Source organism: Echiichthys vipera (genome assembly GCF_963691815.1).
Source record: "Echiichthys vipera genome assembly, chromosome: 3".
NCBI classification, from domain to species: domain Eukaryota; kingdom Metazoa; phylum Chordata; class Actinopteri; order Perciformes; family Trachinidae; genus Echiichthys; species Echiichthys vipera.
The window spans coordinates 10,421,746-10,449,720 of record NC_139828.1 but is presented as its reverse complement, the minus strand read 5'-3'; the positions used below and the strand labels follow the sequence as shown (position 1 = coordinate 10,449,720).

Below are 27,975 nucleotides of genomic sequence, written 5' to 3'. Positions count from 1 at the left end.
GTTGAGCCGTACCACGCAGTGGAAAAGGGCCATTAGCTGCATTATAGGAAATGTAGGCTCCAGAGCTTTTGGAGCTTGACCCTTACTGAGGACTAAATTAAGAATATCTCAGCTTCTGTGCTTCAACTTTGGTCATTTTAATAAAACATCTGTCTCTCGTGAGCTCCTCAACTTCATGGAAGTGCGATACAAAATTGCTGGAGTGCCTCTTTAAGTACAAATACACAACACAAAATAACTGATTGCATACGTTTTAATCCTTTATGTACTTCATATCTAGTTCCTGTCTTGTGCACCCAGTATCATACACTGATCTCTGCAAGCAGTAAACTAGCCTGATAAAGGAGCATGCTATAAGATATTAAAAGTTAAAGATCACAAGCACATCCTGCCTTCAGGCCTGGTTGACAAATACCATAAATGTGTCTCACTTTAAGGATCTAGTAGCTAATCATAGATGCTATTATACAGATCTGGTCACATTCGGTGATATGGAGCAACCATTGTGCCACCTCCCTAAAGCTGCTTTGTAATTGGAGTCGGAGGTGTAAGAGTGACAGGGAAAGTGGGTTGCCCTTGGGTCATTGGGGTGTCAGAGTTGGAATGAATAGTAATAACCAATCCCCAGCTAAAGATGTCATCAGTAGTGTGGCCTTGCGCAAGATGTGAAATGTACAGTAGAAGCACAAAGAGAGAACCATGCAGAACTGTGAGGATGACTTGGCAATGGAAGCTGCTGCTTAAGCCTGCCTTGTGTTAACCATGAACGCCGCCCTTGGTTAACTCATCGTTTCTGGATCGACATCTAAACCATTCATTTTGTTATGTGTTAATCATTTGAATAACACAAGATCATGTCCTTTGCTTCTCAGAAAGCAGCTTCAGTAAAAAGTAAACCTCAGAGATATTTGTGTTGTACTCTGACCAGACAATAATACTGATCTCTCAGTTTGAGTCAAATAATGTGAATAAAAAGGTGCACCAACTGTGACCTCACCATCAGGCAAACACCCACTGATATAAATAAAAATCAATAAGGGTTTTAAATGTCTTGAAAAGGTCCAATCCTCATATCAATTTGACAGTATTCACACCAGTGATGCATATCGTAAAAGACTCTCGAGCTATTTCAAGTGCATGCTGCTTTACTGTGGGTCAAAGAGTTGGTATATCTTTTATTTTCTTTCTGATTATTATTATGTTGTATAGCAGCTTTGGTAAACTAAAGGTAAGAGAATGATCGTGGTAATGGTGAACAAATGGTCCCAAAGCCCGGAAATTTGTTTTGCATTTCCGATGGCCTTGTCTCAAGTGTTTTGTTTTTTTATAGTATAGTTTTTATAGTTTTGTTTTTAAGGTTTTAGGTTGGATGTCTGAACAAAGTCTGGGGTCAACACAAACTTAGAGATTTTGATTTACGACATAAAGTGTTTCCCCACGAAGGTGGTTGCTAATAAGTGGCTAAATGAGACACAGATGTTTTCAGGGACATTAAATATCATCACAAAAACAAACATGCAAAATCAAATTACAAGTGATGGTGGAAGCCTAACGTTAGCTTTTTACCTCAGCAGATTGCATTTAGGCATACCCTTCAAATAGTACAGAAGTGGTGTTCATTTGTGAACATTATCGTGCTGAACAAAACATGTAAATATCATAAACCTTAGTATGCCACATACTCGGCATTAATCCATAATCCAATTGAATAACCAGCACGATGCTAACTTCCAAGTAACGTCATCCCGGCAGCATCACCACTGGATGTAAATTGAGCCTTCGCGAAGCCGCTCCCTAGAAGGCCATTGTCAAATCCTACGTTAGGAGGCCTATCAAGATGAAATGAATGATGTGCTAATGGAACCTGCAAGTCCGATATGTGGACTGTTTATAACGTTGGACGGCTTGACTGCTCCCCAAAAGTGAAGCCAAAGCATCTGGATCGCCCCATGTTAGTGGATGGGACATGGGTGGCTGTGGCTCAGAGGTGGAGCAGGTCGTCCTCCATTCGAAGGATCAGTGGTCCGATCCCCGTTCGATCCTCGGCTTCTCTGGTCCGCATGTTGAAGGGTCCTTGGGCAAGACACTGAACCCCGAATTGCCCCCCATGCTGTGCATTGGTGTGTGGAGGTGGTGTGAATGGTTAGATCTAGAGAAGATGGTATGTAGATGTCCACTGCCATCAGTCTGAATGTCTGTGTGAATGGGTGAAAGTGACAAGTAGTGTGATATAAGTCCATTTACCATTTACATGGGCCAAACTAAAAAAATCATACACACCCAAAGATGGTTTCTGTTGATGTAGGTAGTTTTATTTATCACGCTGTTGTTTGTTCAAGTGTTCATTTTTCCTTCTATGTTTGTTCTCAACTAGTTATTTTATGCTTTAAAAGGTGTCATGATTGACAGCTGTGATCGATTCACGATTGGTTGTAGAGTTGCGTCACTTCAATTACGTATAGTCTATGGTTTAATGTGGGAATGCAGCGGGGATTAGGATTAAGGCACCGGGTTGTTTTGGGTGATGCTGTCCAATGCACGTTAGCATGTTGGATGTGTTTCCGTTCACAACGATGGAGCAACACGGTCACACCGTTTTATAAAGTTACCTGCTTGCCTGGCCTCTTAAAAATGACGTTCCCATACAACCAAACTGAGTTCTCTCAGCTACGTTTCGAGGGAATATTTCCTTTGTAATATCTCCCGCTGATATAATTGAAAATGTCATATTGATATTAAATCTTGACAGGCTTAGCAACAGTAACCAAGGTAGGCAGGACTCGAGCGAAGGGTCAACTGTGAGGTGCAGAATTATCTACTGAACAAAATTAAACCGACTGTAAAAACACTCCAGAGGTCAAATTTACACCTTTATTTAGTAGTATTTCCTGTGGCCATACCAGAATTTTCTTCTCTTCTTCTTGAGCTCATAAAGTGCAGCACTAATTATTTTGTGATCATATCAAAGCAGTGTTATATTAAAGGATTTCTTACCATTCTTGCATGTCTCACAGCAATTCCCTCCAGTCCCACTCTCTTCCCCCCGTCTGACCTCTGATACTCCCCCACACCTGCGCTGAGAGAAATGCTGCGTTCGAATGCAATGGGAAGTCCGAAGTTTCGGACCTCCAACTCGGCACTGGAAGGCCTGTCAAAGTGGAACCTCCTACTAACGAATTCAGAGGAGATTGACCTACCCTGAATTTGCGAGTAGGAGGTTCAACTTTGACAGTGTGGTGGAAATAACAAGTTACATGTTTTAAAACACAGGACAAGACACATTGTGTATCCCCTCGTGACGCAGACTTTCTTTATCGGAGCATACAATGTTCAGCTCTGTATCTTGTGACGGATTCCTATCTTGTGATACAAATATAACGAAGGTTAGTGCCTGTCCGTATGCTACTGAGAAATCATATGATATGAATGTCACTTTCACCTTGTACGTCACCCATCCAAACATGATATGAATGTGACTAATGATAGTGCTTTACCTTGTACGTCATCCAAACGGTGATTATGTGTTCATGTTATGTATAAAAGGAGAACGGCCCTTGGCTCTGGGTCTGTCTCCAGCAGCCTGTGTTTGTGTGCGCGGAGCGAAGTCCTTTTCTGCAGAAAATGCTTTAAGAAATAAAACCATGGAGAAAAACCAAGACTTGGTTGTGTCTAATCTTTGTTGACAGATTTCTCCCATAACAATTGGCATTTCAGTGCACTTTGCCTGGTTGGAGGTCTGAAACATCGGACTTGCCATGGCACTTGTACGCAGCATGAGCAGCGCAAGTGAAGCGGAGCAACGGATGACAGGCAGGAAGCTCGCAAATTGATTGGTCAGACTTTTATCATAACTATATGAGAATTGAATATTTTTGAGTTTTAACACCTCCCTGTGTCTGCGTGGGTTTTTTCCGGGTACTCCGGTTTCCTCCCACAATCCAAAGACATGCAGGTGTTCGGTTGATTGATGACTCTAAATTGCCCTTAGGTGTGAATGGTTGTCTGTCTCTGTTCGTCTCTATGTGCCCTGCGACAGACTGCCGTCCTGTCCAGAGTGTACCCCGCCTCACGCCCGATGTCAGCTAGGATTGGCTCCAGCCCCCCCCCCCCCCCCCCCCCCCCCCGCGACCCCGACCCCGGGATAAGCGGTTGATGATGAATGAATGAATGTTTCGTACGCTTATTAAGAGCATTTTTAAAATTACATAAGAAAAGTGTTAAAATGCCAGAAATTGCTTAAAGAATTGCTTTAAGACCACGTCACAATAGGGGAAGTGGGGGCGGCAGTAGCTCAGTCCATAGGTGACTTGGCTGGGAACCGGCAGTAGCTCAGTCCATAGGTGACTTGGCTGGGAACCGGCAGTAGCTCAGTCCATAGGTGACTTGGTTTGGAACCGGAGGGTCGCTGGGTCCAGTCCCTGTGTGGACCATATATGGAGTGTGGACTGGTGGCTGGAGAGGTGCCAGTTCATCTCCTGGGCACTGCCGAAGTGCTACTGAGCAAGGCACCGAACCTCCAACTACTCGGGGCGCCCCCTCGCTCTAACATCTCTCCATTAATTGCATGTATATAGGTCCTGTCTCTGCATGTGTGTGTATTTTGGGCATTATTTTGTGTGTGTAAAATGAAAAAATTTATAAAAATTGAATTTCCCCATTGCGGGACAAATAAAGGAATACTTCTTCAAATCATACCTCCTTAAGGGTGTGTGCAAACGTTAAAAAACGAGAGCAGCGTCCTTATTAGTGTGTATCAAAGTCTCGAAATCAAATTGAAGTCAAAGTCCTGGAATTTCTTTCTATGGTGGGGGGGCTCAAGAGTGTGCCAGCCCTCCCAAAAGGAGCTGCAGCAGTTAAGTGCAGAGCCTGTACCCGGCATGCCTTTCTTTCCCCATCATCCCCCCTTTCTCTCCTCATGTTTCTGAGGTCAGTAAACAAGAAGTGTGTGTTTCCCTTTAAGGAGCCCCCACCGTGTGCACAGCAGAGGGAGGAGGAGCAGGTCTGCAGAACAGCGGCTGAGGAGGGGAAAAAAAAAAAAAAAATCCAACAGAGGACGGTTTCAAGTCCCCCCAATAGAAACTGTGCCTGATTTGTGGCCAATGTTGGAGATGTAAAAAAAAAAAAAAAAGCAGAGAAAGAGAGGGAGGGAGAGGAGAGAGAAGGAGGAGGGAGGAGGGAGGGGGAGGAGAGGAGGAGGAGGGAGGAGAAGGGGAGGAGGGGGGGAGGAAAAACACTAAAGGGGTAGCTATGGAGATGGAGCGTTTTCCTGGCTGCTTTCTTTGACAGGTGTTGAGTGGGGCAAAAGTCTTAAAACAGTATCCAGCATGTACGCCAAAGGTAAAGGAGCTGTCGTCCCTTCCGATAGCCAAGCGAGAGAAAAGTAAGTGAATTGCACGCTATATGTAAAAGACTTTACCTGTTTATCATGCAGGAGAGAGGGGCAGAGGAAGGGGAGTCCAACTTTCTAAACTGGGTACTGTAATTTAAAAGGAGCGTACTGTAGTAAAGTGCGCTCCTCCGTGCGCCCCCCCCTCCTCCGACCACCACCACCACCACCACCTTTAGAGGTGCGTCTCCTAAACTTTTTTTTTTTTAAATGCATCTCTTGTTTGCACTTTTGTATCTACGAGTGTTTTGTGTTTCGTGCTCACCGCGCTTGCACTTCCCTTCCCCTTGTAACTTGGTGCAAAAACGCAACAATGTATGTTTTATATTGAAGCGCTTCTGCAGAAAGAGGCGCGTTTTTTTTTAATTATTTCATGTTTCAAAGCGTGTTTCTGTAGGGTGCTCACGTCCCCGTCCTTGTGCGGACACCATAGGCTGCTGCTCGGTGTTGTAAACTTTTAGGAGATGCAGCTGCTGCATGGTTGGATTATTTTCGTGTTTTTAGAAATAGAAACGCGCAGCTTGCTCGGGGTCTTTTGCTGTGTGTGTGTGTGTTTTTAGGCGTAAAGCCGGGCGCAATCCAACCTGGCGATGAAGGGAAAAGTTTTGTCCCATTCAGCAGCCACATACAGCGGTGGTAAACTTTTTAAGCATCCGCTCACACGAAGGAGAGTCATGCTGCCACGAGCATTTAGCTGTGAATATCCCAGAAGCAGACTCACATTACAAGACCGGCTCATGAATGTGTAACTCTGCAAAGTTATTGTGTCTGGGAATATTGCAAAAAAACATCCTTTTTGTGTTTTTTAAATAACGTGCAATCCCATCAGGCGTTTTTGGGGCTAGATTCTGTGTTAAATGTCCTTTTTCTCTGTCACATAAAAGCACATTTGTCCATGCTTTTGTATTAAATGAACTTTTTAAATGTCACTATCCCTTATAGACTGAAGGCTGCAGTGCTCTTTATTTCGACGCTGCCTGGGATATTTCTGTATGGGGCCATTCAAAGATTTGGACCCTCTTTGCATCCCAGCTCTTTAAGATGGTGTAGTCTTTTATCACCGTTTGCTATTTTTAAGCACTAAAACAGTCTGAGGTTAGAGGAGTGACTGGAGATCCCCGCTGAGATGCAATTGTAATCTAAAATCACTGTCAGGTCCTGAGAGGCTGCTGTTACAGCACCTCATACATCTGTAATAGCAACAAAATTTCTTTAGAGACTCTGTTGTATTTTTGTGATGCATCGCCGTGTCACATTCAATTGATTAAGCTTTCTAGAGATGTGGCTCGCTTATGTGCTTAGTGTAAGCTTCCTTGAATACGACTTGGTACACTTCTAGTGCCACAAGCGTTTAATTTCACTCTGAATTCACATCAGATTATTGGAAAATTGAGCAGCTCTCGTGTGTGTGTGTGTGTGTGTGTGTGTGTGTGTGTGTGTATGTGTGTGTGTGTTTGTGTGTGTGTGTTTGTGTCGTGGAGGAGTGAATCCTAAATGGAAACAGTCCCATGTGGTTTCATGAACAGCAGGCAGAGTGACCTTTGAACCAGCATATGATGCTTTAATATTGCATATGAACCATCAGCAGACGTCGGGGCTGCTTCTACACCTGTTTGTGCGCCTCAGTCGCGCTACTTTATTTACAATATGCATCAAGAGCAATGGATGATTTACACGCTGTGGTTTTCAGACAGTTTTTAGTCGCGCTTGCTTGTTCAGGGAGTGTGGATTGTGCTCCATGTGTTATTGGGAGTGAAATCAGTGCAGAGGCAGCATGTATTTCAAATGATAATGTAGGAGGAGGATTAATTATTTAACTGGTAAGAAATACAAGTCTGTTGGGAGCTGGAAATGATGAATGCTTCTGTTTGGAGGCTGCTTTTGAATTACAGAACTCTTGAATTTGTTTATTTTAGTGTTTGTTTGCATTTATTTTACATATCAGAAACTCAACAGTAAATCATGTGTATGTATTTTTACATTTAGTTTAGTGTGTGTGTGTGTGTGTGTGCGTGCATGTGTATGTGTGTGTGTGTGTGTGTGTGCGTGCCCCCACACGTCACAGGACTATAGGTGTTGTCCAGACATAATAGACGATGCTTGCCCTCTCCCCTCACCTGTCTTGTCACCCTAACCTGCCCCACAGGGCCAACACATGTTTCCTTGTAAATGTGGAGCTCACAACAGCTGCCTCAATGCATCACTGAATTAGCTCATATTCATATTTACATATTCATATGGCTCTTTACATATTCAAATGCTAAAAAGAGGGCGCCCCAGACGGACTTCTGATTAAAGCAGACTCACTCATAAAACTCACAGCTGCAGCTCTTAGGGGATTGATCCAAGCCCTATACTTACTTAATTAATTAGCTTTACATTGATCATTTAATATTTATCTCTCGGTTCGATAAAAAAGTAAGTTGGAATCAGTTTTGGTCAGCTGGTGTGTTCGATATGCTGTAAAAAGGAACATGTACATTAGCTCTAATTAAATCTATTAGGTGTTGTTCATATGTCCCACATTATATTGTTATCCCAACAATGTGTGCCTGTTTAAGACATGGAATAAGTCATATCCTATTGCAGTTGGATTAGATACACAGAAGTTATTGAAGGAAATGTAAAAATGTCCATGTGTTGAAAGCAATCGGACGATACAAAGGTTGTGGGCATGTGAGTTAGACTAATATGTGATACAAGGAAGAAGTTGCAGAGTGCAATACCGTGTCGTTACTGCAGTGACTGTTTTGCTAGTGTTTCATACAGATCCAGTATTTCAAGCAGACTTTATTCTCTCACCATTTGGTTTTTGTTAGCAATCTGGTGTCATTAAGAGTGACGTGCCAGCTGCTGAAGCTTTTGAGGGAAATTATAGATTAACTTCACTCTGGAAGATGTGGAGCCGCCACAAGAAACCATCTATCTTTATGATCATGTTTTTACACCACTGTTTCTTTTAACTCAAGAAAAGATTGAATCTTTAAGGGAGTTGTAGCTTAAAACGTCTGTAACTCAACTGTATGTGCTGCAATGTTGTCAGTGTTGCAGGTTCTATACGGTGCATTTATTAGCTCCTGGTATTGCAATCCCACCATATTGCCTCTGGTAATGACGATCTGTTGATTTCAGTTAGGAGTCAGATTTGGTACAGTGTCTGCATGTAATCTGGTGTGTACAGATGTGCAGCCTAAACCCTAAGAAGATAAGGAAAAGCAAATGCTTCTCTCTAGTACAGCACGTTCTTCTGTGTTTATAATACCGAACGCTTCAGTAATCAGCCACCTGAATAGTTCTCAGGTTTTTTACACTAAACGTTTTCAATGTGCAAGCTCAAGTGTGCATTTAAGTGTATCTGCAACACAAAGCTGTGTGTGCAGTGTTTTTTAAAAAAAAAAAACGATTTCCTTCAAAGCCTTGAAACCAAGGCTTGAATCCAACCTGTTTGTAGAAATGCAGCATTAAACAAACAGTCACATGTACATTTCACATTTGATGGATTCCTCCACACAGCCAAGGCCTCGCCATTCAACCCAGCCGCCATGTTTCACTGTCTTGAGATCACAGGTAGCAGGCACGATGGGGAGTGAAGTGCTTTCTTTGCACATCCTTGGGAAACATTATTGTGATCATTCTCACATTTTGTAAAACATACAAATAATAACAAGAACAAGTAAAGGTAGAGGATGAACTAGTTCCTTTGTGACCAGAGAAATTAATTACTCTCCAGACCTTTTTTTTCACACTGTTTGATTTAATTTGATTTGAACAGGGTAACGCAGCAGCTTCAATAATAATGTCACCTTATTATTTAGTAACAGGAACCTCTATGAAATATGCACTGATGAATGCGGCTTTCTAATTAAAGGTGCCATTCACCAAAATATTTAATAGCTTGATCAAACATCTCATTTTTTAAAGCACGTTCTTAGTTTCCAAAATAATTCTGCTCCCTCGTTTGTTTTCCGATCCTCTGTTTGTTTATGGACATTTTTGTGTGATTTCAAGTGTCACTGGATTTGTTTGGGAAAAAAAACTTCAAGAACTACAAGTTAATCAGTTTGTTTTGAACATGGGGTTCTTTACATCCTCCGCTCCTCCTTTGGCTCCTCCCATGTATTTACATGCCGTTTAAGGGGATCTTCAGGTCTGAATGCATGGTTTTGATGCTACACAGATGGCTCTGCCATCTGCATTTTAGCCTTTTGAAAGAAGCATAAAGAGCTACGCACTGACAGAGGCAGAAACACGGCACTAAGAGTAAAGAAACCCTTGATTTACCCCCGGCACCCTTTGGCTGACGGCTTTCATTCAAATATGTCAACAGTCAATTAATGCTGCCTTTCGTCAGCTGCTTTGGGTGCATCCGCACAAATTTGTTAGTTTTCTCACTTGAAATAAAGGAGACAGTATAAATATTGAGTCTGCGTGCCTGGAGTCGTTAATCAGTTTGGCAACAGTGTGTATATCTTGTAATAGAGAAAAGCATCTGCCTCAACAGACACGAGGTACAGAAGACTTCATGTGTTTCTACAGATGATCATAGAAAACAAGGAAAAGCATTATTGTTTGTTATTGTTGCTGAAGTTGCGTCATATATTTGTCCTCATTAACTAATGTGGGAGGATAACAAAACTATGTCAGTATAATCCCGTATCATAAATCACCATAAGTCTCTGCTCTGCCTCTTTCACTGAAAACTGTAAATGAGCAAGTTAGCATCAGTTAAACTCTGAGGTTAGAGGACATTCACAGGTGAGTGTGTCGATACGACAAAGTCACAGAGTCAAGCTCGCTGCTGGAGAGGACTGCGTGTTTTTGTGTGAGTGTGGATGCTTGTCTGTGTGAGAGACAGTGTGGATTAACCCGTGGCTAAAGCCATGCGTGTTTACATGCGTATTGACACTGATTTGTTTTGACAAAGGAACTGCCATAACAAAGCTAAGCAAATATAAACAGTGTGTGCACTGGGAATAAGCTCTAGTGAAACAGCTTCACAGTTTCACAGGTGTCTCATGCAGGCTCTCATTCACCTTTACATCACGACATCCACACCCCTTGACACACTGTGACATCTATACAGCTTCTTTATGATGTTTATAAATATTTAATATTTAGGAAGTAATATTTGGGGTTTTTATCCGGTTACGTTTTGTGTTACAGTCAGTGTGCCACTGAATATATAAATAATGTATGCCATACATGTTTATTCTTTTGTTAAAGATTATATATGAAAGCAGATGCAATAACGAGCCCTGCTGAACCCTCCTCCATCACTTTCCCCATTCATACCTTACGTCACCCTGCCCCTGCTGAATTATTGAAACCAAGACATGAAAGTTAATTTGCTAACTGTCTGTGCTTTAGCTGGCTAAACTCAGCCAAGATGCCCTTGTCTCTGGAGGCTAGCGAAGGGAAGGATGAGGCAGCCTGGGGCTAAATGTCAGGTGTGTTTCCAAGGGACGAGACAGTGGGAGAGATCTCCTTGATGTGTGGACATGGAGCAAAGTACAAGTTAGGCCGCACAAGGTTAGGCACAGGAAAGAAGAGAAAGATTGGTGTATTAGTTTCCCACCAAGTTTCTATATGGTGGAAAGACTGTTGCAAATGCTGTTGAAGAGGAAAAGCATTAGAAACAGACAAGCAGTGACTGCTTGGCTTTGTGTCTCTTTTCATGTAAAGGCACACAGCAGCTTTACATCACAAGCCTTGACACTTAGTCAGCAGTCAAAGCACAGGTCAAGTATTCTACCTCCCATTTAAACAGATCTCTTTCTCATCATGTCATTTATTGTTAAATCCAATCTGTGGACGAGGAAGGAGAGAGTGAATTGTGTTGTGGAGGAAATGCGAGATGTGGAGTGAGCTGGTTGTGGTTAGTCTCGTAAGCATCTCATCTTTTATTCCTGAGTGACATGTGTAACTAGTGCATGGTTCACACAGGGAAGGAACTCAGGTTTACGGTATCCACAGAGGAAAAAGTTGAGGCCCTGACCTTCATTTCCCTCTGACACAGCTCTGCTGTACAGTACCCCCCATGTCTCCTTTATCTACCTGGCCTTCCTCAGGCTTTGCTCCATCAACTCGCCAAAAAGTCTCCTCCTTAGCCGAGTTACACTTACAGCTTCCGACAGAGTAACAAAAGGTGTCCCCTGAAGCCTGGATTGAATGAGTGTTTTTAAATAATGCATTGCAGCCGGGGCAGGTGCCCATCACTAGGGCATAGCGCCCCTCAGATCACACCAGGCTCTGCCATGAAAATTGCATTGCATTGCCGCATTGCTCATGGGAATGTCTGTTCGATTCTGTACAGTGCGGACGGGATGTGTATAGGAGCTGACGCCTGCCGCTGGGTTTTTCACGCTGCAAAGGAGGCCTAATTTCTTTTTACATTTTCACCAACAGACTCCTCTCTTCAGCCAGACACATTCCCTGAACTGTTCAGGCTGACGGAGCAAAAACAAATTGGGATGTTTACGTCAGCATCACAGCGACTGACCAAAAATCACACAGACAAACCTGGTAATTCAGTGGAGTTTCATGGGTTTCACCCCTCAGAAGAGAGGCTGCCTTACATTATTACTGGAGGTTTTGGGGCAGTATGCCATGGATGTATTAAAGGAGAACTGCATTCCTGATCAAAGCTGGCGCCTCTATTAGGTTTCCTCATGCGTTTTTGGGCCATTAAGAGTAGAGAGTCCCACTTGAGAGCCGGAGTATCCGATACTTCCTGTTGGCTCCCCTTGTACATGAATGATGCAAAATAATTTAATCATACAACTCTTCTAGACTTTCTAAATGTTATTGGGCTGAATGGATCAAATTCAATCAATAAGACGCTCATACAAATGCTATCGACCTACGGCCCTTTGCTGCATGTCACCCACTTTCTCTCTCTCCCATTTCCTGTCACTTTCCATTCATACTATCACACTAAAGGCATAAAAAAGCCCCCCAAAAATCGTAAAAAAAAAAAAAAGAAGCCATCATTTTTTCAAAGCCGCTCCTTCTCCAAAAGTTTTGCATTCTAAAAATGCTGTATGTTTGAAAACTATGGTCCCAGAAGTTGCCATACCCCATGTGGCCATTACACCAAAATAGATTTACTCCTGTTGACCTATGTGTACAAATGATTTCTTCTCGCTTGAAAAACATGGACAGACCTCTTGGCCGCAGAAAAATGTAATTCAGTTGCAGGCGCTTGGTGTGTTTACAGCATCAGGTAATCAGGTATCTATGTAGGAAACTAAACGTGGTTTAAAGTTGTGTTAGTGCATTCTTTTTTACCATCCAATTTTTGTATATCCCCTCTTTTTTATGCCTTTATTATGAAAAGTAATGGTCTTGTATAGATGTATGTATATGTATATGAAGACAAGACATTGCATTCACATTTTTTTCCAGGCACAATGTCTTTTACGTTTTTTCAGAGAACATGTAAATAAACGTGATTTAATTGTAATCAAACACAACACTCATCAGTTTCACTTAATTCCAGCACAGCCACTCCATTTGAGACCAATATTAAACCTTCGTGGGACTCGCACTTCTCACTTCTCACGATCCTTTTTCTGCACGTGCAATCTGTGACCGGGCCTTTAAGTAGTGACCTGGAAACACTGATCATCCCTCCTCACCACATCCACTCAACAAACGCACACGCTCTAATAAAAAAAATAAAAACTCAACTATAAATCTTTTTTTTAAAACAATATGTTTACTGTTCATATCTGAAAGTGTTGTTGATACAGTTGTATCTGATGTAAGAGTGAGAAATAGAACAGGCGATAGCATCGAATGTCTAATGCTAGTTGAAACTGGTTTGGACCGGCTGTAGCAGATAATTTTCTTTTAGCAGAGGGTTGTCAAGACATTGCAGGGTAATTCTGTGATATCTTTGAGGAGATAAAGAATCAGGTTGCTCTACTCTGGCCCGGCTCATTATTGATTCATTCAGTATCATCCAGCATCAACCCAAACATCATAACTCTGTCTGCTCCGGCCCTGATGCATGTGATCAGCATGAAAAGAGTCGCCCACCGTACACAAAGGCACAGCAGTTCCCCTCTACTCTATGCCAGACCAGGACACAGTTGCATACAGATGATTTCAGGCTGTTATGTCTGTACAGACTCCTGAAAATATTGCTGGTGAGGGGGTAAAGGTTGCTTTTGTCCTGATGTGGTCAGAGAGGTCCGACAAGGTCTGGGCAATTTATACTGAGTATGTCAGATATATCTGATGATTTTGTTGCAGATACAGGAGAAGAGCACTAAGAGTACTCCTAAAGAGCACTTTAAGTTCTTAGTTAAGAGTAATTCCTTCAAACCTATTCCCAAAGCTTCTGAGACCAACTTTTACTCGTGAGTGACTAGAGGGTGGGTTTGACCTCGGTGGTATGGGAAACATCCTTGTACCCTCTATGCCCACAGTGATTGGCTTAGAGGGAATGAGTCCCTAAGAGTGAATTTATAATAGAAACACTTCAATGGGAACAAGTGAACTGCTGCACTATGTGGGGTCTGGATAGGACATTTATCATCTGGTCCAAAATCCTCCTGACCGACAGCTGAGAGAAGCCAAGATCGTCTGCGTAGCACAGCTGCATTTCTCCCGTGGCCAAATAGCGAAGAGTTGTACCAACTTTAATCTGCGGTGATATTGGATGTTTTTTATTAGTCAGTGATGTGATGGCATCCCTGACCAACTCTACCACATTCATAATGCCATCTCCATTAAGGCGATACCTTTTTAAAAGCTCACTATCATTTAATCTCTCCAAAATGTTGACTGCAGCAGCCATGTGAGGTCGTTCTTGATTTACTCTACATCCCTTATTTTTAAGAGTTAAGAGCTAAATCAGCAAGTTAGGACCTACTCTGAGCCTTAAGATGGTTTGTGAATGTGGCCCCAGTTGAGGTTTGAGTCCGGACCAGCTGCTGTGGTCTCGATCACATCATCACCAAAAAATCGTAGATTTTAGTGGATCAGATACAGAACAGCTGTGTTGCTTCTTCAGTTAAAAGCAAGCCTTTAGTCTGTCTATATACTGAAGTATTTAAGACTATAACATTTGTGAAATACACACATTTGCTTTCTTGCAGAGGTCGAGCGATACCACTTTCATATCTGTTCGGAAAGTTTTCAGGTACAGACCGGAGACCGTTAGTTTAGCTTAGCATAAAGACTTTTTTAAGCGCATTAATTAACACATGTGTTTAATTCATACCTGTGTAAAAAAATGAATACCTTCACAGTGTAAAAAAACGACACGCTGTGCTTTTACGAGGGTTTATATGTGACTATTTCTTAGCCGGGAGGAGTGACTTCATGCAATCTTGTTGCCAGATGTGGAAACATTCACGCTCCTTATAAACACTTCACACACAACTTGTCATATATTAGTAAGCCAATTTTAAGAAATTATTAGTAGAATTAATTAAAGATGAGTAATTACATGACTAAAATGTTCGACAATCGGCATATTTCTCCGTTCCACGACGGTTTCCACCATTACTATGTGTGCTTAATAAAAGCTGTGTTTCATGAAGAAAGCGTAAAGTGCCAAAAGATTCAAAGCTTGATAAAGACACTGCTAATGACACTAAGTCAAAGGCTTTGTTTTTAGAAACAAAGCCTCTGAGAGTCAACACCAAACTCTTCAGCCCTCTGCAACTTGTGACTCCCAGCAGTTCTCACTCACATCCTTATATTTGAGCTCGATCTAAAATGGGATATTGTAAAAACTGAGATCACCATGTCAAGCAGGTCAAGGTCCTACTAAATATAAATACTGTTAAGTATCATAATGGAGTAAGGCGCAGAGCCCATATTCAGAAACTTTGCCTTTCAAACGAGACGTCAGCACTTTCGCGTGGTTGTGACATCACAACAATACTATATATAGGTAGAAAGTGACACTACAGTGTCGTTACAGTTACGTTTTCAGGAGAGGGGCTTAAAAACACAGGCACAAAAGTATGTAAAAATGTTCTAGTAGAGACAGAAAATACAAGTATGAACCTGAATATGAGCCCAATATGGGACCTTTAACTCTTCTTCGTCAGTATGTGAGATTTAACTCCAGTGCTCATTTTGTTCTATGTCTGCTGGTTATCTGTAACAACTTGATAAGCCAATAATATTTGCTCTGCTTTGTTTATGTTTTAGTTTGTGTAGAAAGCTTTTAACCATCAGAAAATAATGATTATATATACTGTATATATATATATCTGATGCACAGATGGGCATCAACAAATGACAGAAGGCTAACAAGGTGACATCTGAAAGTCCAACTTGAGCCCCGTCTGAGAATATCTTTCATCTCCTCTGTTCATGTTTCTCTGTGTCTAACACGGTTCATGTTTTCAGCCTCTGTGCCTCAACAGCAGAGTTCCTAAAACCACAGGGATATGGCCGAGTGCCACAGAGGCTCTTTAGCTTCGAGCTGCAGAGCTTTACATCACACATTTACAACCCCCTCTCAGTGTATGTGATCTTCATACTGTGAAATCTTGTTTATCCAAGCTCCATCTAAAATGACACAGTGATGATGTTCTGCCAATTGTGCACATGGACGTTGTTGGACGTACAATGATGACACATTTAGAGTGCATGACCTTGTTTTTTTGTGTTTTTTTTTTACATTTTAAATAATCCTTTCATTTGTTTTTGAGAGTGAAATATGGAAGTTTGAGTAGAAGTTAAAAGATGTGATCCCCGACACTGACGTCTTTCTCTCTTTCTCCCTCTGTTTTCCAGGTTAGCTTTATATGTGTATGAGTATTTGCTCCATGTCGGCGCACAGAAATCAGCACAGACCTTCCTGTCAGAGGTAAGACGTTCCTTCAGTTTGACTTCCTGTTTCTAAAGTGTGTGTGACTGTGGTTCCCCCTCTATTGTGTGATCGCGAATGGAATTCACATTATAAGTTGTTTCTGGGTTGAAGCAGCTGTTGAACAATCCAACAAAAAAAAAACAACAGGCTCTGGACACTGAAAACTGGGACTATCATATAAATACATTAATTAGCAAATACATTGTTTTACTACTGCAGCACAACAGCAATTGTTCCTTTGACTGTTTATTAATTTTGAACAATGTAAACATGGCATTGGTTAGGCTACCTAATATGATTACCCGTCCTTCATTATTAGCGCTAATTTGTAATCATAAACATTGTATAATTAGAGCAGTTTGACATATTGTGAGAATGTGTTGCTCGCTTTCTGCCATGACATTCAAGAAGCGAAGCCAGGCACTGTTAAGTTAAATTGAGTGTACCTTTTAATTTTTGAAATCAGTCCAAACATTACCATGTGTCCCAGCTCTGCTAGACTTATTAGCCTCATATTGGGCCCCTGAACTGTTGAAGAGTTAAGGTCTCTAATGTGTTGCATCCTCTTCCTTAATGGACATCCTTCCTGCTAATGGTCCCGTGTCCAGGCCGTCTCCTGTACAACACCTCTCCTGGTCACTGGTTTTATTCAGCTCCACTTAATACACTCCCCAACACTGAGAGGGCTTTTATGGCAAGCAAGGGCAGGTCTATATCATTCAACTATTCATACTTTCATAGTATGTATCTGTCATTCCATCAAGTGAGCACAGTGTAGAGACTCATGGACATACTGTTGCACAGTGCTGCATAAACTCACACATGCATGCTGCACATCCAGAAGCTTGTTTCACACTGCTGCATGGCAACCGGCCTGATAACCGCCCACCATCAAGAGTGTTTCCCAAAAAGGTCTTTAAGTTTTAAGTTTTTAAAAAACCAGCCCCTGCCACCAGGTGATTTCCTGGTGGTGAACTCGGCGGCAGAGCAAAATCTGTGTGCATTCATATAGGCGGCCGCCGTCATGGAAACCGACGCCTCCCTTCATTAAAAATGACTGGAGGTTGCAAGTTACTGTGCGGCGGTGAGAGAGCCTATAGGTGAGAGTCTAGAGAGCAATTCTTGGGGAATGCTCCAAGCTATTTTGCTCAGAATTAAATTAGAAGGTCTATCCCACTCTCATGTGTTTACGGTAAATATGAAGCTACAGGTAGCAGCTGTTAGCTTAGCTTAACATAAGGACTGGAAACAGAGGGAAACAACTTGCCAGTTTCTTTAATTCGTACAAAAACTGAAGTATAAAAACAAGAAATTGTGGTTTTATTGGATGATGTCTCAGACTAATACTTGGTCAGGTGACTGGTTACGACTACAGAGACTTCCCCGTTTCCAGTCTCTCAGAACTGGGAGCTCCCACTTGTTCTTGCAGGGTCGTGTCTAGATGGTAAGCCAAGATTTGTGAAAGTTTTGCAAGATGGCATTAACCTTGAATGGCTAAGGTACCATCTAGACATGACCACCCTGCAGCTAATGTTTTCCAGTGGGCACTCGTGGTGTTGCAGTGAAAAAGGCTTTAATCTGACTTACCTGGCCTGGGCGCCAAAGAACTCTCGTTAGCAATATCAGATGATAATGCCCTCATTTTAATTCTTAAAAACTTAATATCTTTTCCAGAGAGACCAACCAAAAAGTAGAGAAACATATATCAAGAAGATATATATATATATATATATAATCACTCTCGATGTGATGTGGATGTATCAATCAGATGCAATCAGACAGAAATTGGTTGCCTTTGCTTATAGTGTGCAGGCAGGCTGGCAGCAGGGCAAGGGTAAGGCTGCAGGAGGCCGGCCCAGCTGCCAACAACCATGAGCGGACGTCTAAAATATAGAGCGAAGATGGGGGGAGCAGCAGAGGGAGATCAAGTGGTCAAGCTGCAGAGAGCCTCGCTCATTTCAGAGCCCTTGTGGGTGAATCTTCTCCCGGAGATTGAGTGTTATTGGTGAGCTGCTGGAAAGGGGTGAATTTCTGGGTCGCAAGCAACTGGAGGCACACACGCACACTCACATTTAAACAGCCTGAAACAGGAATTAAAACAACATCTACACAAACAGGGATTATAACAACATACACACAGACACACAAACAATCCATGTCCGGGAGGCATGCATGCAAAGACTGCTAAGTCAATTTGACGCCAGTTATCTCAAACGTTGCGCCTACAACAGTGCTAAATGATTTTGTTTATTTTAACCACAGCATGGTTGGTTTTTAGTTGTCTTATATGGTCAGAGCGATTGTATTTGGATTAGACTGACAGTAATGGGTACACATCCAAGAATACAGCAGCTTGACCTTCTACCTTTTCCCCCGCATGCTGTTCTAGCAGTAGGAACTGAAGCGTTGAAGGATTTCTCTCAACAGTTTGAAGAAAGGTTGCAAACAGACATGATTTGTTTTACTCCATTATGTCACTCAATGTTCAATAACCGTGTTAGCATTTGTTTAACATTTAACTAGTCGTGCTCTGTCTGGTTACCCCACACATAGATTCTGGGACAAAGGGGGAAAAAAACACTCTTACAACCAAACACAATCATCTTGGACGGCGCTAAGCTTCAGGTGCAGCGATGGTGCCTCTGCAGAATAGTCTCGGGAGAGAACTTGTGTTGGTGGAACATGTGACCATAGGGAGGCAAGTAGGGCTGCAGCTATCGAATCTTTTTGTAATTGAGTATTCTACCAATTATTCTATCGATTAATTAAGTAATTGTATGAAAAAATATTAGAATTCTGCATAAAAACGTATTTAAATTTCCGTTATTTTGCAAAAAAAATATATTATGTCTAGGGTAGGCCTATTTAGTTAACAGGTGTGTGTGTTTGTGTGTCTGTGTGATGCACGTGTTTACTTAAACAGGTTTAGTTAAGTTAATTTAGAAAATGAATGAGATAGATATTATCAGGAAGAGTGAGTCGCTCTCTTCCTGTTTACCGTAAAAACTAGCAACGTACAAAACTCAACTGACACATTTACTCAAACAAAACTATAAAGACTGGTCAGGGAGGTGACGTTATGTTTAACATTTAAGAAAAACTAAACATAGAGGCATTCACAAGTACAGCTAACTATACACATTCTCTTCCTGTTTCTCCGTAACTACGACAACCGTCCTCCTTAAACCGGAAGAGCGGTGCTCAGTGAAGTGGCGTTAACAACGGGCTGCTTTCGGCTCAGACGCTGAATCATCAATGTTGTGCTGTTGTGGAATATCAGTTCTAGTTTGCAGTGGACACATTGCACCTTTTTAAGTGTGAAATGATCCCAAACTTATTCTCTGCCTTTTCCGGATATAGTGTTTTGCATCTGCAAAAGCGGTCGGTGTGGAACAATGATCCCTGCGCTTAACAAGCCGCGTAACGCGCAAGATAGGAATTAAACGAATCATCGAGGCAGAGATTTTGCCTTGATTAATTTTTGTAATCAAGTAAATAGAGTTCCTCAAGTAATTGTTTCAGTCCTAGAGGCAAGTCATGGCATTAAAATAGCTAATTTCCCACAAAGCACCGCAATAATATTAAATGACACATGTGGACTGTGTGTGATGAGATAAGACAAACATATTTGGTGACCTAAAAGGTTAAGCCTTCCTGTACGTTAGCTCTGGAGGAGCTCCCTGGACCCGTTAAAACCACAGACGATTAGTTAACTATATGTGGCTCTTGCAGAAATTTACTAAACTGTTATCACGGCAGCTCGTGTGAAGTGGAATGAATCGGTTCACTGGTCAAATCAATGTCAGCGCCAGGGTTCAAAGATGTGGCAAATCAACTCTGACTGACGATGGCCGTGTCAGAAAAGCAGATCAACATCCAAGACAAGACGTGTTTCTCAACTGACTTGTTTTTTATTCATTTACTAAATTAAATGTATGTGTTGTTTAAGGCGGGTTGATGTTTTCTTTGCAATGCATTGAGATCTTTCAACCTTAGCACCCATGTACACACACACACAGACAGACAGACAGACAGACAGGCACACACACACACACACACACACACAGAAACACAGAAATGTTTCAATAGATAAGGGACTTCCAATCCTCACAGGTAGACTGCAGGCACACACACACACACACACACACGCACACGCACACACACGCACACACACACACACACACACACACACACACACACACACACACACACACACACACCTGTTCATCTAATGACAGCGCTATCACCTGGACTCTCCTGCCTCAATTAGCCTCTGTTCCTCTTCAGTGACTAGCACACACACACACACACACACACACACACACACACACACACAAACTCTCTCTCATATTTATAGTATACACACAATACACTTGTGTCCCCGAGAGGACTTTGCCACTCTATGCTCTCCTGCACAGTGCAGCACTCAGCTCTTTAGCAGCATTAAATCAACAGGCCCAACCCACATACGGCACATCACATCACAATAAACTGCACTGGGGAAATCTATAGAATAGGCACTTTAATAGAAATCTGAAGCTTGGATCTAATTTTCCACACACACAAATACATATATAAATGGAAAACAAAGACAAAGACAAATCTCGCTGCTGTCATGCTGTCCTCACAGACTCCAGTGAATCATGTATGTATGAGGATGTGAGTGTGTTTGTGTGTGGGGAGTCATGTCAGGAGGAGTGTGTGAAGCAGGCAGCGCGCTCTCTTATCTCTCACTGGATCTTATCTCGGTGTCCAGATACAGGCAGGAGCTCTGCTGGTTTGTGAGGGCAGTGGAGAGGGCCGCCGCTTCAAGACAGTCACAGTTTCTTATCCACAAACTCCTGCACTACACTTCACTGCGCTGCCCGTTGGCCTAGTTTTCTGTCCCGACTATCGCTCTGTCTGTCTAAAGTTGGGGGAACAGTTGTGCAAAATAATTACATTATGCATAAAAATGCTGCAGTGTCTTATCTTTCATTTCTCTCCTCTGTCTTCTCCCCTCGATCCTTTATTCCACTTCCTCTCTTCCTCTCAGATCCGATGGGAGAAGAACATCACACTTGGGGAACCTCCTGGATTTTTACACTCATGGTGGTGGTATGTATACATTGATCCTCTTTTCTTTTTGTCGCTCTTTACCAGACATACACACACACATACACACACACACACACACACACACACACACACACGTTACTTTAACTCACATTCTACTGTATAAGTACTCTTCATGGTCTGAAAGAATGTGCAGGAGTGGAGAGGGAAAGTAATTGCAGGGAATGCTAAGTGCATCAACTCACACATGTTTAAGTGCTGTTATCCTGGTGCCCTTCTGATTGACAAGTGAGCTAACTTGCCTTGCACTATTATTTAAGCTGAACTTCTATTTTTTAACGTCACATCGAAGTATGCACTGTGAAATCAGAGTCAAGTAATCCCCCAAGATTTGCAACTACAGTTCCCATGATGCTTTGCGAAAGGTAAACAGGATTCTGAGCCTCTGTGTTTCAGCCTATGCACTAAAATTTATTCTGAAATATTGTTATTTTTTATTGTTCAGAATTTGATATAATATCAGCTGTGGCTATACCACTGCTGTCCTAGCATGTTTTTTAAATAACAGGGGCACTTTTATTTTGTGAAAAAAAAACAGTGAGCAACATTAGAGACCAGTAACCACTGTGTCAGAGGAGAAGATTTAACAATGTTTTCTTAAAGAATGAATAGGAAGTGTGAGTCCACAGCTTTGAGGGACTTCAGCACATCTGGGCCCACAGGACATCACTAGTTTCTCACACTGTTCTGGTTTGATCTTGATCCTATCTTCTTTAGTCTTTTCCACAGTTCAGTAACTGTAGTGGGTTTCTTAGCCATTACTTTGTTGCCAAGGACCTTCCAGAGATTCTCTACGGGGTACAGATGATTTGTATGTAGATTTATAGACGTTGGATTGTATCATATCTGTGTGGTCAGATTTGACTGCTTTCAAAGGAATTTAACTGGGTGTAACAGTCTTTGTTGCTGCTGCAACTGCAAACAGTGCCACGTCAAGTCAATTTTATTTATATAGCCCAATATCATAAATGACAAATGCCTTAGGGGGCTCTACAGCACCGTAGACATGGTTTGTTTCATGGGACCATCTGAGAAGGCGTTCATTGCAAACTGATTGGAAAATTGGCAATTTCAAAACATACCTGGCAGGTGATTGGTTGAACCATCTGTCTATATAACTCTTGCCAAAGTCAGTTTGGAGAAGAGCAAAAACCTTTTTTTCGTCAAGAAATGTCTTCAGTGCCAATAGCCTCTTTAGGAACCGCTAATGTTGTTTTGAACGAGCGGTCGTCTCTCCGTGTTGTCGTCACTCCGCGCTCCCTCCTCCCACCTCAACTGCCTGTAGCTCCTCACAGGACACTGATTTTCCGGCTTTCTTTTGCTCTTAACAGAAAAACATTACTTGGAGCCTGACGATACCGATTTTCATGTGACATGTGAACGCGATTGTCACAGGATCTTGTGTTTCTGCAGCTGTGCAAGATGACTACAGCATACTTGTTGATGAAAATACTATAACTTCCAGTCGTTTTTAGAGGACTGGCAATCACCTCTCCCGAGTATCTTCTGTCCCACCACGCCTCCTCTCAGTTTCAAAACCTTGTCAATATTTACTTATACTTATATATATACTTTTTAACCTGACGCTCCATTTAACAGAGCTCTGACGTGGGATGTTCCTTTCGTTCTTTCTTTGTCTTTAAACAAATCTGTCAGATTTATTAATGCTAGATAAACAGAGGACAGTTTTTTCTATCTGGCTGGAAGAACAGGGTCAGTGGGCTCAGGGCCTGAATCAGAAGGCATGGGAACACCCAAATGTAGGATTCCCCCCTTTCCAGTCATCAGGCCAAAAGCTAGAAAAGCAAAGAGGGGAGCAAACATGCAGTGAGGAGGAAGCTGGGCAGCTAGAAACGATGCAGACAAAGAATCAAACAAGCAGTGAGGTTGAGAGCCTGAATCCTCAGCAAGGCAGCACGAGAGGCGAAGAGAGCCAGGATAAGAGGTTTGACAGGGCCTGCTTTGTTTGTCATTCATGCTATCCTGCTCATCCCTGCCCTGTGTAATAAAGCCGGACATGCAGCTTCATTCATTCATCCTCTCTGGCCCCAGTGTGTGTTGTAATTGTGCAGCCTGTTGACACGGTTCATAATTGTGCTTAAAGAGCCTGGCTTCTCTCAACCTGGCAGCTCTCAATTGGACAGCTACCAGTAATACTGACAGAATGAAATACACAAACATACAGCGCAGTGTAATTTTGCTCTCGCCTCTGCCTAAACCAATAAGGGGGCTCAGGGAGACTGGCTCAGGGAGAATGGCCCAGTGAGAGTGGGAAGCAGAGAGGGAAACCGAGCGCTCTTAGTGTGTGTTCTGACTGTATTGATATATTTAAGCACAGTGTGGGAGATGACCTAGTGTGTGTGTGTGTGTGTGTGTGTGTGTGTGTGTGTGTGTCTCGGAGAGCAGTTGAAGTGTAGGCTGATGATTAGCCAGGCTGAGCGGGGCAGCGCTCCGGTGTTGTATGACCTAGCTGAGGGGCGTCTGTCTGGACCGTGCAGCACGTGGACATGGAGACTCACTGGGGGGGTGGGGTCCGGGGGGAGGAGAGGGGCGGAGTCCCTTGTCCACCCCAACGCCACCCATACCCCCCCCCCCAACCTACAGCTTCCCCCAAAACAAAAGCTCCAGATGGTAGGAAAGCCACCAACCTCCCTCATCCCTCACCCTTCGCTCCCCCCTCCCTCAACCTTTGTCTGGAGGCCTGTCCCTTTGTTTGCGGAAGAGAGACCCCCGAACGGATTAACTCTTTGCATTCCAACCTCTTTTGTGTTAAACAGCCAAATCTAAGACCCCGACCCCTCCGCCACTCGGCCCCGCCCCCTTCGTCCCCTCCTCAGCACCTCACTGGCGTTTTCTTCCCTCCTGTCTCTGCTTCTGTGGCTGTTTCCTGTAGGATGGCGTCGGTGGGGGGCCTTCAGTATAAGACCAGGGCTGTAAGAGGGGAAAGGGGGGTGTTGGGGGAGGAAGAGGGAGCCTGGTGGTGGGGGTCACTCATCCACATCTGTTGTTATGGGTAGAAGGATAAAGAAAAGGCTCAGAGAGGGCTGCAGGTGTTGATTGTGTCATTAGCTCTCTCTCTATTGGCTGCTGCTAGTTGTCTCCTCCTTATCCCAAAATCGATTGCTTTAACCAGTTTTCACTAGATGGCCGCTGAATCCTCAACACACGCCCCCCCAACACACACACACACACACACACAAACACACACACACACACACACACACACATGCAAACACACACACACACACACACACCCCAACACAAAAACATACACGACAGTACGTCGAGAGATCATCCTCTGTAGCTGAAATTCTTGTTTGTGAGGGGCAGAGAATACAGCGAGAGCAGTTCTGCTCATTTTAAACACAGGTTTCAGTCTTCTCCACCTCTTTCTCTTCCTCCTTCCTCTCTCTTTGCTTCATTTGTTCTTCTTTCTTCACATCATATCGTTCAGATTGTAAATCGTAGCAGCTGAGTTTGAGGTACCGTTCACGTCGGCCTGCTGGTTGCAGTTCTGCGTAGGAGATGGCCCATCGCTGGCGGTAACATCTAAATAAAATCCAATAGTTACACTCATACAGTAGATTCAGCTAATTTAAAAGGAGCTGTACACTGTTTGTATATGGTTTTAACAAACTGCTACAATTATAGAACAAAGCAAAAGACGACAAGGCCAGCAATCCGTCTTAAAACAGAGTAATAAGAAGTTTTCCTGTTCTTCCCATTCCTCCGAAATGGCAGCGTATTCAAATTTAATTCAAGTGTATGAAAAAACAGCTCCTGCAGATATAAGATATAATCTGCGATCGCAGATCACCCACCGATGACTTCCTTGGATATCCTGAAATATGAAACGGGTTGCACTCTTATCTCGACTCTTTCAGCAAAACTACTCGATGAGTTTCACTTCAGAAGAATTATGGTTTGGTGTCAACACCATTAATAACAGCCCCATTTTCATTTCACTATGATGCAGTTGTTGCAATCAATGGATCAGCGCTCGAGTGCAACTTTAGCGGGCGGGTTAGCATCGTTGAACGATTGTAAACCCTCTTGACAGCGTTGACGTTTGAAGGAGTGTCCAACTTATAAGGTGCTATCGTATTAACTGTGTCTCACCATGTCACTTAATACGACCTCTGCTCCACAAAAGAGACGACCCGCAGCCAGGCGTGAGACGAGAGGATACAACACTTTTGCTGAAATGAACCTTGTTAACTTGAGGTTTGGTTACGGTTAAGCTTTGGTTCTATTTGTGACTTTAGTCTTTTCATTTTGTGCCCTAGTATGTGTCATTGTAACAGTAACAGCAACATATTTGTCTATTCTAAATGTTGTATTTAACACTGACGTCATATTTTATCAGCAAAATTAATTCAATATTTTTAGGGGTTTGTCTCTAATAACCTGCAATAATCCTGTATTGTCAGTTAACCATAAACTTCCAGCGCTACCAATTCTAGACTGCGGCTTAATTTTTGGTCTCTGAAGCCTCCGGCATGCAGGAAAATATCCTTCACCTGTATTTGTGAACACCTAACAACAAATATGCAACTTCATTTTGTTGTTGGTTTCTCTTAAGCCATCAGTCGTCTTGCGGTGACAGCTGCTTTATTTATTAGCAACAGTCCAAAGGGAGTGTTTCTGATTTACATGGCACAGCGTTGTTGTTTCCTCCTGCTCGCTGAATGCATTGCTGCTACCAGGAGAATAGCTGGTACTTGAGTCAAGGTAATAAAGACAACTGGAAGGGTTGTTTTCCCCCCACCTCCGCTCTTTGACTGCAACATTTTGCCCCATTACGAAGAGCCTGTTCTGATAAGAGGAGGGGACGGCATGTGTCGACTCTCTGTAAGTTTGTTTTATTGGACTGTGGTTGTTTCAGTTATGCTCTTTCTGCCTCCTTATCTCCATCTGTCTCCATATCTGCCTTCATTTCCATGTATGTTTCCATCTCTCTTGACTCACTAGCTAAAGACGCACACAGGATTATCACTTAGACCTGCCACCAGCTGCTTGTATGTCTGTCTTTCCGTGTCTTTGTTTATACTCCTTATTATAATGGAAAAGAACATTGTAACCACCGGCTTTGTTAGACCACAGTTAATTGCAAATAATTATCGTGATGGCATTTAATTTTAGTAATTGTCTTCTTCTGGACGGCTGGTCGCTAATCCCTTCCTCCTCTGTTCTGGATATAAAGTGTGTGTGTGTGTGTGCGTGTGTGTGTGTGTGTGTGTGTGTGTGTGTGTGTGTGTGTGTGTGTGTGTCTGTGTGTCTGTGTGTCTGTGTGTCTGTGTGTCTGTGTGTCTGTGTGCGTGCACGTGCGTGCGTGTATGTGTGTGTTGTAGCTTTGCTTCTCATTGGAATGAATAAAAAAGGTGTTTGCATGACCCTGAGCTGCAATTTAAATCTCTCCTGTGACTCTTCAGAGTAATAGCGCGTTGAGTTTCTTCTGTACAGAGTTGTGTGTCTCAGATACCATCAGATACTACCCATAATACCATAAAGAGCTTCCCATGATGAGATGATTAGATTGAAATGATTAGATAATTGGATAGAAAATTTACTATTACAAGGGTGTGCCGAGTACAAGATTTTTTGCAGATTGCTGGTGCTAATTAACTGTGAATGTTGACTTCCCTGATAATTTCTACAGATTAGTGTCTGTGAAAAGGAAGCGACAACAACTAAGACTTGGGCTTTTTCCTCTAAATGTGGGTGGGATTGTCGAATCAGAACTAACAATGGTCCCATCCAGACTTTGCCTGGATTCACTCCCAGTGATGCATGAGATGGTACAGTTGATGGGAATTAATTATTTCCCCTGATTGCACCCTGAACATAAGAATAATTCTGCTCAGTAATCTACCACCTTTTCATTCCTAAATGGTCCGGTTTAACTACGCAGAGAAATGTATCTTATCTTAACCACCTGAAAAAAATATCACAATAATGAAAAGTCCTGGTTTGTACGTTTAGTCTCGTCCGCCAGCGATCCTGCTTCAGATTATGCAGGGACACAGAGAGAATGAGATTTCCCTGCCTGGCTCAGACAGAAGCAGGTCAGCTGTTCAAATTGCAATATATTTCAGTTTCACAGGCCGTGAGTTGTTGGATCACCTTTCCCCTACAACCCCCCGGCACCTGTACCTGGTTGTGTCTTTTCCGGTAACAAACTGTAACCTACGTTCCATTTCATTTCCCTGGGAGCTGATTGGATTTGCGATGGTCGAACCTTTTCACTGCGACTTGTGTCTGATGGAGCAACAATCTCTTTAACACCAACCGATAGATATGATAATGCACACTGGCTTTATTGTCAAATGACAGAAGGGCAGCAGGGCACGCACACACCATATGTGTTCACAATTCTCCTTGCACAGTCCCTCTCTGTTCCTTCAGCGCCCTCCTCGTCTAGAGGGGACCCCGGTACCCGCTGAACGCCTCAGGGCACCGACTCACCGGCTTTTAATCCTTAAATACTTTACTAACACATTTCTTTTGTAGTTTATTCGCTTTGAGAGGTTGGTATCGTGTGCCAGAGGGAGGAAATGTATCATTCTTTGGTTTTCTTGGTGTCCTCAAAAGAGAAAGTGAAGATCAGTCATCAACAATGTTTTATAATAACCGTATT

At 42.7% G+C, this 27,975-nt stretch overlaps 1 protein-coding gene across 2 annotated transcripts in view; it reads left to right on the top strand.

Annotated features, from left to right (window-relative positions):
- The first annotated feature begins 5,252 nt into the window (after positions 1 to 5,252).
- The window catches only part of ssbp4 (single stranded DNA binding protein 4), a 92,001-nt gene continuing 69,278 nt past the window's right edge, over positions 5,253 to 27,975 (top strand). For both annotated transcript variants that reach the window (XM_083940450.1, XM_083940451.1), the window contains exons 1-3: positions 5,253 to 5,380; positions 16,148 to 16,220; positions 21,259 to 21,320. In XM_083940450.1, the coding sequence (XP_083796576.1) occupies positions 5,325 to 5,380; positions 16,148 to 16,220; positions 21,259 to 21,320 (191 nt within the window). In that variant the 5' untranslated portion in view covers positions 5,253 to 5,324. The remainder of the gene's footprint in view (positions 5,381 to 16,147; positions 16,221 to 21,258; positions 21,321 to 27,975) is intronic.